Genomic DNA, 16,923 nt, shown 5'->3' with positions numbered 1-16,923 from the left:
ACGGGACTGTGAGGGACGGCGGCTGTAGGAGTCTGGGACCTGGGACTATGCGGGACGGGTGTGAAGACCTGCCCAAAACCCCACATTCAGACTCTCAAACCATTTAAGTGCAGGGACCCTGAATTTCTGGGGACATAACTAGTGTTTATTAAGTGATGGCATATTTCTAACCAGCACCAAAGGCAGAATGGGACTTTGCTAGTGGCTCAGACTGTGAAGAACTCACCTGCGATGCAGGAGAGGGGGGTTTGACCGCTGTGTCAGGAAGATTCTCTGGAGAAGGGAATGGCAACCCACTCCAGTATTCTTGCCTAGAGAGTTCCATGAACAGAGGACCTTGATGGGCTACAGTCCTCGATGGAGTCCCAAAGAGTCAGACAGGACAGAGCAGCCAACACTCAAAGGCAGAATGGATGCGTTCAATTGGCTAACCTGGCACATGCTTTAGAATGAATGTCAGAGATACAGGGAACTTCAGACACCTCATGGAAAGCCCAGCGAACTTCAGACACCTTGTGGAAAGCCCAGCGAACTTCTCATTACCTAATCATCAACATTAAAATGAGAAAAAAGGGAAGATTATGTTTTCCTCAGTTTTATTCAGATATGATCAATACACAGCACTGTATGGGTTTTAGGGGTACACCATAGTGACATGATGGGCTATATATTACAAAGCCATCACCCAGTAAGATAACATCCATCACCTCATATAGTTACAAAATCCCTTGTGATAAGTACTTTTAGGACCTACTTTCTGTCTTAGGAAATATGCAGCACAGTAGTGTTAGCAGTAATCACCATGCTGTACTGCTACATCCCAGGACTTATTTACTTATGATTGGAAGCTTGTACCTTTTGACCATCTTTACCAATTTGTTCCATCCCTCAATCACCTCTGGTAACCATCAGTCTGTTCTCTGTATCTGTGAGCTCCTTTCTTTTTTTTTTTTTTTTTTTAAAGATTCAGCAAATAGTGAGATCTTGCAGTATTTGTCTTTCTTTGGCTTATTCCACTTAGCGTAATGCCCTCAGGATTATCTGTGTTATTGGCAATGGCACTTTCCTTCTTTAGGGCTGAATAGTATTCCACATCTTATTCATTCATCCATCCATGGACACTTATGTTGTTTCCATATCTTGGCTATTGTGAATAGCTTCAGTGAACATTGAGGTACACGTGTCTGAATTTTCAAGTTAATGTTTTCATTTTCTTTGGATAAATACCCAGATCCAAAAGTGGAATTGCCTATCATATCATAGTTTAATTTTTAATTTTGTGAGGATCCTCCAGACTCTTTTCCATTGTGGATGCACCAATTTTCATTCCCACAAGCAGTGCACAAGGGTTTCCTTTCCTTCACATCCTCACCAACATTTGTTATTTCCTGTCTTCTTTGATGATGGCCATTCTGACAGGTATGAGGTGATATCTAATTGTGTTTTGATTTCAATTTCCCTGATGATTAGTGATCTTGAGCATCTTTTCTGTGTACCTGTTGACCACCTGTATGTATTCTTTGGAGAAATGTCTGCTCAGTTTCTTTGCCCATTTTTTACTCAGATTATTTGGGGCCTTTTTGCTACTGAATTGTATGGTTCTTTATATATTTTAGATATTAGCCCCTATCAGATTTATAGTGTGAAAATATTTTCTCCCCTTCAGTAGGTTACCTTTTCATTTGTTGGTGGTTTTGTTTTGCAGAAGCTTTATAGTTTCTTTTGTTTTTACTGTTGTTGTCTTTGCTTTTGGTGTCAAATCAAAAAAAAAAAAATTCACTAAGACTCCTGTTGTCAAAGAACTTTCTCCCTATGTTTTCTTCTAGGAGTTGTGTGGCTTCAAGTAAAGGTGAAGGTTTTGGATATGCTTCTCATTTTACTTGGATTAGTTCAGGCCATGATTATTTTCTTTCCTTCTCTCCATTAAAACAGATGTGTTTTTGCCCTTTGAAAGGAAAAGCCCAGTGGCAACTATAGTTAATATTTGCATAAAATAAGGTAACTAATTTCTCTGTAAGGCAGAATATGGAGAAAAGTAGATAGCATTCCCAGTCTGCTTCCTCTGTAGGAGAACACTGCACCTCAGTAACAGTACTGGAGTAGAAGGAACGGGTTCTCTATCTTCAACTGGGATGAGGCAACTTTGTGAGTTGCCTTCAAGTGTCCCCTCAGCCTGCCCTGCCGGATCCCTTGCATCCTTGCATCCGGGTATCCCTTGCCCCATCCTCGAATTCTTGTTTTGTCTTGGTGACAAAACAAGAGCAGTGTTTGCTCTCCGCACAAAATGATCACAGCCTTACATGCACTTAAAATGTTTCAGAATGGCTAATGGAATAGTAATTGCTGCTAAAAAACTGTGAGGAACAATTTTGGACAGAGTTTGAAATATTTTTAAGTGTTAAAGTTTTGTAAGAAACTGAGTGTTTAGAGTCTACTGCTTAGATGGGGAGGCCACCTCAGATTGGTCATGGCATAGGATTCCAGTTATGTTCCATTTGAATACTATTTATAGTCTTATTTTGAGAACTAGTTTCCTCTTAATTAATATTTCAGAAAGCTTGCCAACTCTTGCTTAATCTTAGCTAATTGGTTTTCCATTTATAATTCTATGATGAAACTCATTAAGAAACTATCATTCATTGAATTTGCATATATATTGAGCTTCTCTTTCTTGTGAATTAATACAGTACTATTATCTATGTACTCTTTTATTCCTAGGCAGCCTTTTCATATTACAGGACAAAAAACCTGTATTGAATATTGTGGTGGAAAAAGCTATAGAGAGGTTGGCAGATAAATATACTCTTTACTGAAAATAGGAAATTGAAAATACTGTTTAAGATTCCAAGAAATACCTTAAACTTAAGAAAATTTAAAGTGTCTCTTAAGCTATACAGATATCAGGTGGAAAAGGGAATCATCTGCGTCACTGTTTACTGAGGTTGGGGAACTCTTCCTTTCTCTTTATGATTTTCTTGGTGTGTGTTTGTTTTGGGAGATGTTCTCTATCAAGCCAGGCTATAGTTGGGAGGCTGTCATCAAACTGGCCACTGGGAAACTTTCAATGAAATTCCATTTCTGATCTTATTTTCAGAAGTAGTTATTCGTTTATATATGATTTCAGAAAGCCTGACAACTCTCATTTTAAGTTCTAGATAATCACTTCTCCATTTAGATAATCACTTTTTAAAGGTATGTCATAAACCTGTTCTGGTAGCTTTCTTTCATAATGAAATATCTAGAAATCACATTTTTAAAGTTATTTGTTAATACTTAGGGTCTTCTTTATTTTTGTGTAATTTCCATAAATATGTGGCCTCATCAGTTTTATTGCTTTCCATTTAACATCCACCCTTGAAAATACAGTTTTTTGGCTAATTTTTTTCCTCATGTCTCCAGATTAGCTCTACACATGTTTTTTTGTCCTCTGAGAATTGTGCTTTTCTGAGAGACAGTGGTTCATAGGGATGATATGGCAAGAGAATCACAAATGAATCAATATCATTTCTATTACCAGAAAGCTCTCTAGTATAAATACAATAAAAAGAAATGTGTAGTTTTACATCCATGTTAAATGAAGTATGAACGTAGATGTGAACATAGATGTTGAGGGAAATGTGTGTTACTTTACCATCAAAGTGAACTTTTTTAAGGAAAAGGAAAATATTTTTGATGTTGATGGGGTAACTTACTGGCCTCAAAGTTCAAGAGGGTTTTTGTCTTTAAATGCAGTTTTCATTTTCCTTTGTCTCTTTTTCAGAGTGGAACATTATGGAAGAAAAAGTTCTATTTCTGTTGTTTTTGTTTTTATGAGAGCCTTTTCTAATAGAAAATATGTTCACCCAGATCCCCTGATGAGGAGGCTTTCCCCTCTGGGAGGAGCGCTGGGAACCAAGTCCCTTAGGCAGGGACCTGTTAAACCCTCCTTCCTAAGACCACCACAAAGGAGGCCTAATAACTTGAAATACTGCCACTAACACTTCTGTTAAACATGCAGCAAACCCCTGCCTTTTTTTACCCCCAGCTATTAGATTCTAAACATATAGCTGTGTGAAAGAAGAGGTCAGAATTGAATAGTTTACCACCAGCAATCAAGCCATCTATTTCCTTTTGAGGTACATGTATTCACAGTTCTTCCCAGGTATCTAATTTCCAAGGAAGACTTGACTGAAGATTTATTTTTCTTTGTCTTATGTCTTTAGCCTGAAACAGCAAGTGTGGATGATGGTCCTCTCTGAAAATCATATCAAAATGGCTTGATTCCCCTGTGACACAGAGACTTGATCTCTCTGTTTGGTATTCCACCATATTAACTTCAGACGAGATGGTTTTCTCCATGGTGACCTTTTGCTGTGTCTCTTGTGTCCCAACTCCAGGCGCCCATCTGCATAGTGATTATAGTCATCTCTTGTGGGCATCTATGTCCGTTCTTCTTTCTTATGTTCTACTGATTATTTTTTGACAGACACCAGAGTTTCAAGTTAGAACCTGCTCCTGCTGCTGGGAGAGGGGTAGGGGCACAGCAAGAGGATGAGGTGTGAGGAGGGGAGGAGCAGGCAGGTCACTGGGTCCCTGTGGTGACACAGAGCTGCCTTCCATAACCTGACCACCCAGCTCTTTTTTGTTTGTTTTTGAGCACAGTGTAAATTAAGCAGAAAAGAGACTTTTAACCTCTAAATTGATTTTTAGGGCTACATTTGCAGTAGGCAACACACACAAGCACTGATACGCACAGTCACAAGGTGCATTTCAACAAACCAAAGGTGACAGATGCTTTTTAAAAATGATGCTTTACTGCATGCCAGTACCCTGAAAAAAGAAACCTTTCATTTCTGTTCTGCTTTTGACTTGAATCCCTACATAGCTGTGGCCACAAGTCCCTATCTGTAGTAAACTGGTAGGCAGTTCACATGCACCCATCTCCTCATAGCCCTAGAGGCTCCAAGAAGTTAGAGTCCAGTGGCTCTATATTTCTTTTGGTATAAAATATTAATAGCTAGTGATTTCTGTTTAAACTATGAGCTCCTTCTGTGACTGCACTGGAGTGACCCCATCCTCTGTTTGAAAAGCAGATGAGCTGATGGGGGCTGGGGGTGGGGGCAGGTCCTTGCTGACAGCTTGTTTTCTTTAGAGGACAACGTTCGTGCATTGAGTGGTCTTATTCTCTGTGTTGTGAATAAGAAGCGAAATTCACTGGAATCCTCCAGCAGTATTAGCTGGTAGAAAGTATTACTTTAGTTTTGTTTGTTATGCATGGCTGTTTTAAAGTTGATTTTGGAAAATTAAAATCATATTATTTTTTAAAAGACTATGCTTTAAATTGTGACAGCTGAAAGTATTTAGACATGTGTTGTTGTTGTTTTGTCGCTAAGTCATGTCTGACTGTTTGCAACCCCATGGACTGTAGCCCACCAGGCTCCTCTGTCTATGGGATTTCTCAGGCAGGAATACTGGAGCAGGGTGCTATTTCCTCCTCCAGGGGATCTTCCTAACCAAAGGATTGAACCCTTGTCTCCTGCATTGGCAGGTAGGTTCTTTGCCTTTGAGCTGCCTGTGAAGCCCGTATGAGACATGTATATTTATCAGCTTCCAGAGCCAGGTGTGAGGCAAGCCTGAAGCACCCAGACCCCACCCAAGTCAGAGACCCAGAGCCTGGTCCCAGGACCTTAGCCCTGGAGCTCCCAGCCTCAACTCTGGGCTGAGTCTTTTCCCTGAGGAAGGACCACATATCCTGAACCTCCTGCAGGCCTGGGTCCACCCCAACACCCCAGGGCCATGCAGGGACACCGAAAGGCAGTGAGTGGAGACCAGAGGGCCTCAAGACCCGCTTTGCAGACAGGCCGCCAGTTAGGCCATAGATACAGTGTGTGTAGGTGACACGCTGAATTCAGGGACAGTGCCACAGCCACACAGCCTGTCCGCCCATGGCTGGCCTGCTATGTGCCATGCCCTTGCCACTGTGTCAGGGCACCAGTGGAAGCAAAATTGTCAGGTGACTGGTTCATCTCAGTGTTTCCTGGTGACCGTGCCGGTTTCTCCCTGGGATTGCTGTGTATTTTGGTTCCTTTAGGCTGTGTGGTACTCTGCAGTGGATGCATGCGCTGCTTGGTGATGACCCATGTCTGGTTTTCCTGTGGTGTAGTCATGTGTTCACACACACGTGTGTGCGGAGCTCAGCCGTGACCTCAGCGGATTGCCTGCATCAGCTGCTGCCAGCCCAGGTGGCTCTTGGGCTCCAAGTGTCCCCAAGTTCACTTTAGAGCAGGATAACTGGTTAGGGTTTTGTCAACTGCTTTTGGTTCCCCCAGAAATTGCATCCGGTCTTCTGGAGTAGAAGTTTTTCCCCTCTGCTATTTAAGGAAATGCACGTGACCATTCAGTTTCTATTGGAAACTTGGAACCTGCCCTTTGGACAGGTCTTGGAGTGCTGGTCTAATGGAACAGACCACCTTCCTGTGACCCAGGTGCTGCCCTGGCCGTCCTCAGTGGCCTGGGGAACGTGCTCACAGGCCTGTGCTGCCCAACCTGGCAGAACTGGGAGGCAGGGCCTCCGCGTGGCTGGGGAAATGAGGGCATCCCCACAAGGACTGGCTTCTTCCTGCAGGGGTTCCCGGGGGGTGGGCAGGTAGGTGACACCAGGACCCCATGCTCCCCCAGGCACCTGGCCAAGCACCACCTGGGCTTGAGTAGCTTTCTCAGGAGGCCTGTTGTGTATTTAGACCCAAATTGTGTGTTTTCCAACTAGCATCAATTGGAGGGGCTTACTTCTGCAGTGAGGGCTATCTGCACACAGGATGAAAGGAAGAGCGGTCTATGCCATTAGGCTTGTGCTCCCTCTGGGGGACAGCAGCCTGCCCTCCATGACCCACAGGGGGCTCAGCGACCCCATCACACTTGACCTCTCACTTCTCCCTCCTCACATCACCACCTCCTCAATGGCCCTAATGTCTGTCCCCTACTTTGTCGTCTGAATACCTCAAGCCTGTCTCCAGAGTCCTGCTCTTGGTTTCTGCCCCATGGTGCTTGGTCACTAGAGCAGTTTTCTCTTTCTCTCTGTTGATTTGTTTCTAAATTTAACGAGGTTAAAACAGATTACCTGATGGCTCAGACAGTAGAGAATCCACCTGCAATGCAGGAGACCTGGATTTGACCCAGATCCCCTGGAAAAGGGAATGGCTACCCACTCCAGTATTTTTGCCTGGAGAATTCCTTGGACTGAAGAGCCTGGCGGGCTATAGTCCATGGAGTCACAAAGAGTCTACCACGACTGAGCAACTTTCACTTCAAAACAGATGCACTGGATTAACCTTTCCCCTCATCTTTCTTGGCTGCTCTTTTGAGATTGTCCCTGCTCGTGTTCACACTTAAATCAGGACAGAAATGTTTATTCACTGTGGCAGCGCTTCCCCTCCAGTCAGGGCAGAGAGTGCCCTGAGATAAGCCAAGTGAAGAATCTGCATCTTTGTGGGTGCTATGCCAACTATGCTGTCCCTGTGGGGGCCCCAGAGGGGACCCTGGGGCTGCCCAGCCTGTCTGCTATGAACTGGCATGGACCCAGCCTCTCCCAGGCTGCTCTGCAGCCCAGGACCACAAACCAGGGTCTGAAAACAGCTCACAGTCTGCTCTGTGTGTAAAATCAACCAGCGACGAGGTGGAGGAAGAACAGAACTGTGAACCCACGTGCCCCACCAGTTCCCAGCCTCACCCTCCCCACCTGTGCTCACACCTGTGGGGGTAGCTAGTACAAGGACAGTGCTGGGGGGCCTCTGATGGACAATGCTATGGAGGTCCTGTGATGTGGACACTTCTGAGGGTCCCCTGATGCCTACAGCGCTGGGGGTCCTGTGATTGGGTCAGTAGTGGGGGTGCTGTGATGGACAGTGCTGGGGGTAACCCTCATGGGGACAGTGCTGGGGGTCTTGTAGGCACCACTCTCATTGTGTCCTGTGGAGGGGTACTTACTTATCCCTGAGATGGTGATGTCATGATACATCTTATTTTATATAAAATTCATTTGCAATTTAAATAAAACTTCAATCAGTAGTACTTTCCTTTCTTTTGTAAATTGATTGCCTCTATAGTGTTTGTTGGAAAAGTACTGAAGAAACTTTACCCTGAGGTTTCACACGGCCAAGAAAAGAAGGCGCCTGTGACTCCAGCCTCCAGAAACCCATCTGAGAAAGTGGCTCCTGAGAGAGAGAAGGGCCAGAGTGTCCCTCCTGAGACAGGTGAGTGCTATTTCCCTGGAAAGCGAATGCTGGCCTCAGGCCACTGTGGCACTACCACGGGGGCAACGGGGTCATTCTGCTCAGACTTTTTGGGGATTCTTACTTCACTTGTGAGGGAAGAAGTGCCCCCAGCTGGAGACAGGGTCAGGTTCATCACTGGTGTTGGGTTCAACTCCATGCTGTTTCTGGGTACAGTGACTGGGCCCTGCTGCCCCAGGACCACTGCCCACAGTGTTCCTGCCACTGTCCTGCCAGAGAGCCAGAGGTATAGGAGGGACTCTCAGCTTCTCAGCCCTGGAGTCACAGTCAAGCATAGTGGCTGCGTTTACTGTGTTTTTCCCTTTCAAAGACAGTCCTGTCCTGGGCTGAACCGTACCCTCTACAATTTATGTGTTGATGTCCTGACCACAGAACCTCAGGATGTTGACCATGTTTGGAGATGGAGTGAAATGAGACCTTTAGGGTGTGTCCTAATCTAGGGCGACTGGTGAGATAGGAAGAGATCAGGACCCAGACACGTACAGCAAGACGACCATATGAGGGCATGGGAGAAGATGGCCATCCACATGCCAAGGCAGGAGGCCTCAGGAACCAGTCTTGTGACACCTCCATCTTGGACAGCCAGCCCCCAGAATCGGGAGAGAATGAACAAGGCCCACCTGTGGTGCCGCCCAGAAAACTACCCTGACACCTGTTCCACCTGCAAGACACACGCTTGGTTTTGTGGGAATGCAACGTAGCTTAGAAGGGCAGGCGCCCTGGGGGAGATGTGCTGTGCAGCTGGCTTGGGCGTCCCTCTGCATTCCTGGTTATCTGTCCAAATGTGACTGAGCTGATGTTCTTAGTTTTTTGTTTGTTTTTTTTTTTCTTTAATTTGTATTTAGGGTTTATTTGAGTTTTCTTTCCTCTTCTAACCTGATGGTTTTAACAGTGATTATTCACTAATGAGCTTTCCAGGTGGCTCAGTGGTAAAGAATCCACCTGCCAATGCAGGAGATGCAGGTTCAGTCTCTGGGTTGGCAAGATTCCCTAGGGGAGGAAATGGCAACCCACTCCAGTATTCTTGCCTGGAGAAACCCATGGACAGAGGAGCCTGGCGGGCTACAGTCCACAGGGTCACAAAGAGTCAGACACAACTGAGGACACAGACAGACACATTCATTAGTGCAATAATTTGGGCAGTGTCTTTCCTTAGAAGCTCCAGGTTGGATCACGTCATTCCAGCAGGCAGTCGTTGTTCAATATGAAGGCCCATGTGAGCCAGTGTGGTGCCGCTGGAGGCTAGGACAGGGTCCGGGGAGAGGTTGCATGGCCAGCATGGTGCCGAGGCCGGGAGAGATGCGAGGGCGCTGCAGGTGGGATTCAGCCGTGGTCTTGGTGTCTGCCCGTCTGTGTGCTTCTCAGACCGCAGACCCTGTATCTGAGTCATAGCCTCTGTGTACCCCGCACAGGGTACACTGGTCACCTACCATGGCCTAAACTTGGGTGGGAGAGGGCGGGGGAGCAGTGAGAAGAATGCAGTGTGGCTAGGATGGTCTCATCAGGTCCTGGAGGGGCATCTGGTCCCTCTGTTTCTGTATACCCTGCCTTTCTTCCCCTTACATAGTGCCCTCTGGCCGCAACGATCCTTGGATTGGGGGATGAGGGCAGAGTCTGGTGGGTAGGATCCCCCACCCTTCCTCACGGCTTCAGGCAATGAGTAGAGGAGGCATTTCTGGGAGTTTTCATTTTTGTTACAGATGCAAAGGAGCCTAACTTATTTGCCTTCCTCAAACTCCATGCAGTGTACAGCAGCAACATATTTTTTAAAAGATAAAATTCATTTAATCTAAAGTTTACCATAACCATTTCAAAATGTACAATTCAGTGATTGTTAGTATACTTACTATGTTATGTAAGCATACCAGTAACTCCAGAACATTCTTATCACCCCAAAAGAAACCCATATCCATTACAGTTATCCCCACTCACGCCTCCCTACTTTTTTGTGTCTTTAATTTATTTCATAATTGGAGGACAATTGCTTTACAATGTTGAGTTGATTTCTGCTGTACAACAGTTAGAATCAGCCATAATTATACATACATTACCCTCCCACCTCAGTTATTCTTGCCTGGAGAATTCCATGGGCTGTATAGTCCATGGAGTTGCAAAGAGTTGGACAGGATTGTGACATTGACTTTCACTTTTCACTTTTGCCTCCCTCATGAGCCTCTCTCCCCTCCACCCATCCCAGGCTGGGCTCCCTATGTTGTATAGTAACTTCTCATCAGCTATCTTTTTTATACATAATAGTGTATATAGTGCTGATGCTACATTCTCCATTTGTCCCACTCTCTCCTTCCCCCAAAAGCCACAGTTGTAAAGGACACATGTACCCTACTGTTCATTGCAGCATGATTTACAATAGCCAGGATGTGGAAGCAACCTAGATATCCATCTACAGATGAAGAGAGAAAGTTGTGGTACATATGTACAATAGGATATTACTTAGCCATAAAAAAGAATGAATTTTAGTCAGTTCTATTGTGGTGAATAAACACAGCCTGTTATACAGAGTGAAGAAAGTCAGGAAAAGAAAAACAAGTATCATGTATTAACACACATATATGGAATTTAGAAAAATGGTGTTGATGAACCTATTTGTAGAGCAGGAATTGAGTATCAGATGTATAGAAGAGACCTCCCTACATTCTGTCTCTTCAGATTTGTGTATTCTGGACATTTTATGACTGGAATTGCATAATAGGTGACCTTTTGTGTCTGACTTCTGTCAGTTCAGTTCAGTCTCTCAGTCATCTCTGACTCTTTGTGACCCCATGGACTGCAGCACACCAGGCCTCCCTGTTAATCACCAATTCCTGGAGTTTACTCAAACTCATGTCCATTGAGTCGGTGATATCATCCAAAAATCTATTCCTTTGTCATCCCCTTCTCCTCCCACCTTCAGTCTTTCCCAGCATCAGGGTCTTTTCAAATGAGTCAGCACTTCACATCAGGTGGCCAAAGTATTGGAGTTTCAGCTTCAACATCAGTCCATCCAGTGAATATTCAGGACTGATTTCCTTTAGGATGGACTGGTTGGATCTCCTTGCAGTCCAAGGGACTCTCAAGAGTCTTCTCCAATACCACAGTTCAAAAGCATCAATTCTTCGGTGCTCAGCTTTCTTTATAGTCCAACTCTCATATCCATACATGACTACTGGGAAAACTGTAGCCTTGACTAGATGGACCTGTATTGGCAAAGTAACGTCTCTGCTTTTTAATACTCTGTCTACGTTGGTCATAACTTTCCTTCCAAGGAGTAAGCGTCTTTTAGTTTCATGGCTGCAGTCACCATCTGCAGTGATTTTGGAGCTGGAAAAAATAAAGTCTGACACTGTTACCTGTTACCGCACCTATTTGCCATGAAGTGATGGGACTGGATGCCATGATATTAGTTTTCTGAATGTTGAGCTTTAAGCCAACTTTTTTACTCTCCTCTTTCACTTTCATCAAGAGGCTGTTTAGTTCCTCTTCACTTTCTGCCATAAGGGAGGTATCATCTGCATATCTGAGGTTATTGATATTTCTCCTGACAATCTTGATTCCAGCTTCTGCCTCATCCAGACCAGCATTTCTCATGATGTACTCTGCGTATAAGTTAAATAAGCAGGGTGACAATATACAGCCTTGACGTTCTCCTTTTCCTATTTGGAACCAGTCTGTTGTTCGATGTCCAGTTCTAACTGTTGCTTCCTGACTTGCTTACAGGTTTCTCAAGAGGCAGGTCAGGTGGTCTGGTATTCCCATCTCTTTCAGAATTTTCCACAGTTTATTGTGATCCACACAGTCAAAGGCTTTGGCATAGTCAATAAAGCAGAAATAGATGTTTTTCTGGAACTCTCTTGCTTTTTCGACGATCCAGCAGAAGTTGGCAATTTGATCTCTGGTTCCTCTGCCTTTTCTACAACCAGCTTGAACATCTGGAAGTTCACGGTTCAGGTATTGTTGAAGCCTGGCTTGGAGAATTTTGAGCATTATTTTACTAGCATGTGAGATGAGTGCAATTGTGCGGTAGTTTGAGCATTCTTTGGCATTGCCTTTCTTTGGGATTGGAATGAAAACTGACTTTTTTCCAGTCCTGTGACCACTGCTGAGTTTTCCAAATTTGCTGGCATATTGAGTGCAGCACTTTCACAGCATCATCTTTTAGGATTTGAAATAGCTCCACTGGAATTCCATCACCTCCACTAGCTTTGTTCATAGTGATGCTTTCTAAGGCCCACTTGACTTCACATTCCAGGATGTCTGGCTCTAGATGAGTGATCACTCCATCATGATTATCTGGGTCATGATGATCTTTTTTGTACAGTTCTTCTGTGTATTCTTGCCACCTCTTAATATCTTCTGCTTCTGTTAGGTCCATACATACCATTTCTGTCCTTTATCGAGCCCATCTTTGCATGAAAAGTTCCCTTGGTATCTCCAATTGTCTTGAAGAGATCTCTAGTCTTTCCCATTCTATTATTTTCTTGTATTTCTTTGCATTGATCACTGAGGAAGGCTTTCTTATCTCTCCTTGAGATTCTTTGGAACTCTGCATTCAAGTGGGTATATCTTTCCTTTTCTCCTTTGCTTTTTGCTTCTCTTCTTTTCACAGTTATTTGTAAGGCTGTTTTGCTTTTCTGCATTTCTTTTCCTTGAAGATGGTCTTGCTCCCTGTCTCCTGTACAGTGTCAGAAACCTCCGTCCATAGTTCATCAGGTACTCTATCAGATCTAGTCCCTTAAATCTATTTCTCACTTCCACTCTGTAATCGTTAGGGATTTAATTTAGGTCATACCTGAATGGTCTGGTGGTTTTCCCTACTTTCTTCAATTTAAGTCTGAATTTGGCAATAAGGAGTTCATGATCTGAGCCACAGTCAGCTCCTGGTCTTGTTTTTGCTGACTGCGTAGAACTTCTCCATCTTTGGCTGCAAAGAATATAATCAGTCTGATTTCGATGTTGACCATCTGGTGATGTCCATGTGTAGAATCTTCTCTTGTGTTGTTGGAAGAGGGTGTTTGTTATGACCAGTGTGTTCTCTTGTCAAAACTCTATTAGCCTTTGCCCTGCTTCACTCTGTACTCCAAGACCAAATTTGCCTGTTACTCCAGGGTTTCTTGACTTCCTACGTTTGCATTCCAGTGCCCTATGATGATAAGGACATCTTTTTTGGGTGTTCGTTCTTACAGGTCCTGTAGGTCTTCATAGAACCATTCAACTTCAGTTTCTTCAGCATTACTGGTTGGAGCATAGACTTGAATTATTGTGATACTGAATGGTTTGCCTTGGAAACGAACAGAGATCATTCTGTCATTTTTGAGATTCCATCCAAGAACTGCATTTCGGACTCTTTTTGTTGACTATGGTGGCTACTCCGTTTCTTCTACGGGATTCTTGCCCACAGTAGCAAATATAATGGTCGTCTGAGTTAAATTCATCCATTCCAGTCCATTTTAGTTTGCTGATTCCTAAAATGTCGACGTTCACTCTTGCCATCTCCTGTTTGACCACTTCCAATTTGCCTTGATTCATGGACCTAACATTCCAGGTTCCTATGCAATATTGCTCTTTACAGCATCGGACCTTGCTTCCATCACCAGTCACATCCAACATAGGTGAGCAGTTTTACATGCTCATCTATGATGTAAGGAGTATGACTGCTTCATTTCTTTTTCTTGCTGAGTAATGTTCCATTCTGTGGATATGTAACATTTTGTTTATCTGTTCATCAGTTGATAGATATTTGCATTTTTTCTACTTTTAGGCTTTTATCAATAAACAATGAACATCTCTGCACAAGTATTTGTGTGGACATGTGTTTTCAGTTCTCTTGGGTGTAAAACTAGGAGTGAAATTGCTGGGTCACATGGTAATCCTGTGTTTACTAGTCTGAGGAACTGGCAAGCTGTTTTCCACAGCAGTGTGTCATTCTTCACCCCACCTGCCATGTAGGAGGGTTCCAGTTTCTCCACAACCTTGCCAACACTTGCTGTTTTCTGTTTTCTTGATAACCATCTTAGTAGGTGAGGTTGCACCTCATTGATTCCCATTTCCCTGATGATGCGTGTTGGACATTTGTGTATCTTTTGTAGAGAAATGTGAGTATAAATCCTAGGCCCACTTTTCAGTTGGATTGTTTTTCTTTTTGTTGTTGAGTTGTACAAGTTAGTTATAATGTGGACACTGGAGCTTTATCAGTTACATGGCTTACATATATTTTCTCCTGCTCCATGGATTAGCTTTGTACTTCCTCGATGGTGTCTTTTGAAGTATAGAATATTTTAGTCTTGATTAAGTCCATCGTACCTATTTCTTCTGTTGCCTGTGGTTTTGGTGTCATATTTAAGAAACCAAATCCAAGGTCACAAGCTTTACATCTAAGTTTTCTTCTATGAGTTTTATGGTTTTAGCTTTTACAGTCAAGTCCTTTATCTATTTTGAGTTGATGTTTATATATGTTGTAAGGTAAGGGTCCAGATTCATTCCCTTGTCTGTGGATGTTCAGTCATACCAGCACCACTTGTTGGAGAGACTCTTTTTTCCCCACTTGGCACTCTTGTCAAAAATTAGTTAGCCAAAGACTCTATGCTCAATGCAGTAGGCCTGGGTTCAATTCCTGGTCAGGGAACTAGACCCCACATGTCACATCTAAGAGTTTGAATGCCCCAACAAAGATCCCGTGGACTTCAACTAAGACCTCATGAGGCCAAATTAAAAGAAGAAAAAAAATCAGTTAGCCATAGTTGTTTGGGTTTATTTCTAGGCTTTCAATTCTATTCCACTGGTCTCTGTGTCTGTCCTTGTGCCAGTATGACACTGTTTTAATCACTGTAGATTTATCATAAGTTTTGAAATTGGAGTAAGAGTCTTCTGACTTCATTAATTTTCAAGATTGTTTTAGCTATCCAGTGTCCCTCACAGTTATGTATGAATTTTAGGATCAGCTTGTCCATTTCTGGGGGAAAAAAGCAGTTGGAATTTTGATACAATTTTGTGTTGAATTTGCAGATGATTCTGGAGATTAATGCTCTCTTACCAATATTAAGTTGTTCAAATCATGAATTTAGTCTAGCTTCCCATTTCTGTCATTTTTAACTTCTTTAGACAATGCTTTGTAGTTTTCATTATAAGACAGGTACATCCATGCTTGGTATGTCCATGCATTCTCAGTTGTGTCCAAGTCTTTGTGACCTTAAAAAAAGTTTGTCCCAAAGTATTTTATTCTTTTTGATACTCTTATAAATGGAATTGTTTTCTTTTTGGATTATCTAGTGTATGTAAATACTAATAAACCCTTTGACCTTGGATTAGGTAATGGTTTCTTAAATATAGAAACACAGATTTTTTTATATTGACCTTATTAACACTAACAGTTTGTGTGTGTGTGGAGTTTTCAGGATTTTCTGTATATAAGATCTTATCCTCTGTGAGCAGGGATATTTCACTTTTCCCTATTCAGGTTGGATGCCTTTTCTTTCTTAACTATTGCCTTGTTTGGAACTTTGAGTGTAATGTTGAAGCAAAGTGGCATGAGTGTGAATTCTCATCTTTCCTGGTCTTAGGGGGAGCATTCAGGCCTTCTCAGTGGAGTGTGACATCAACCATGTGCTTTTCATGCTTTCTTTTTGTCATGTTGAAGTTCTCTCTATACTAATTTCTTGAGTATTTTTTAATTATGAAAGAACGGTATATTTTTTTGAAGCACTATGTCTTGGGAATTCTGAAGGAAAAACACTGTATTTGCAGCTAGAAAAAGAGAAAACTTGACTGAAGACAAAACAACAAAATCACAATCAAATAGACAAAAATTGTGTGCAGGTCAAATAAAAGGACATTTGAGAATTCCCTTGAAGGCTTGATGCCTGTGGAGGCGGCAGCTTGCTGATAATCAGAGGTGTAGATGTGCCAAGGTCTCTTTAGTGTTGGAAGAATCAGCCTAATGAGGAAAGGGCCTTTGTCAGTCAGCCCTTGGGTGAGATTGAGAAAATGTTCCCTGTACTGTTAAAAGACACAGCATGGTGATTCTGATAATTATTTGTTCACTTTTGGTTCAGTTCAGTTCAGTCGCTCAGGCGTGACCTACTCTTTGTGACCCCATGGAGTGCAGCACGCCAAGCCTCCCTGTCCATCACCAACTCCCGGGGTTTACCCAAACTCATGCCCATTGAGTCAGTGATGCCATCCAACCATCTCATCCTCTGTCGTCCCCTTCTCCTCCCGCCTTCAGTCTTACCCAGCATCAGGGTCTTTTTAAATGAGTCAGCACTTCACATCAGGTAGCCAAAGTATTGGAGTTTCAGCTTCAACATCTGTCCTTCCAGTGAACACTCAGGATTGATCTCTTTTAGGATGGACTGGTTTGATCTCCTTGCAGTCCAAGGGACTCTCAGGAATCTTCTCCAATACCACAGTTCAAAAGCATCAATTCTTCGGTGCTCAGCTTGCTTTATAGTCCAACTCTCCCATCCATACATGACTACTGGAAAAACCATAGCCTTGACTAGATGGACCTTTGTTGGCAAAGTAATGTCTCTGCTTTTTAATATGCTATCTAGGTTGGTCATAACTTTTCCTCCAAGAGTAAGCGTCTTTTAATTTCATGGCTGCAATCACCATCTGCAGGAGCCCAAAGAAATAGTCTGCCACTGTTTCCACTGTTTCTCCA

At 43.2% G+C, this 16,923-nt stretch overlaps 1 protein-coding gene across 5 annotated transcripts in view; it reads left to right on the top strand.

Annotated features, from left to right (window-relative positions):
- The window catches only part of ERICH1 (glutamate rich 1), a 43,444-nt gene that overhangs the window by 634 nt on the left and 25,887 nt on the right, over window positions 1–16,923 (top strand). For 4 of the 5 annotated variants that reach the window (XM_060406966.1, XM_060406965.1, XM_060406963.1 and 1 more), the window contains exon 2: window positions 8,082–8,228. The exons of the other annotated variant lie outside the window; for it this stretch is intronic. In XM_060406966.1, the coding sequence (XP_060262949.1) occupies window positions 8,082–8,228 (147 nt within the window). The remainder of the gene's footprint in view (window positions 1–8,081; window positions 8,229–16,923) is intronic. 5 annotated transcript variants of the gene reach the window in all.

This window comes from Ovis aries, chromosome 26, assembly GCF_016772045.2.
Source record: "Ovis aries strain OAR_USU_Benz2616 breed Rambouillet chromosome 26, ARS-UI_Ramb_v3.0, whole genome shotgun sequence".
Lineage (NCBI taxonomy): Eukaryota > Metazoa > Chordata > Mammalia > Artiodactyla > Bovidae > Ovis > Ovis aries.
Note: the sequence above shows the minus strand (reverse complement) of the source record. Positions and strands in the feature narration are given on the sequence as shown.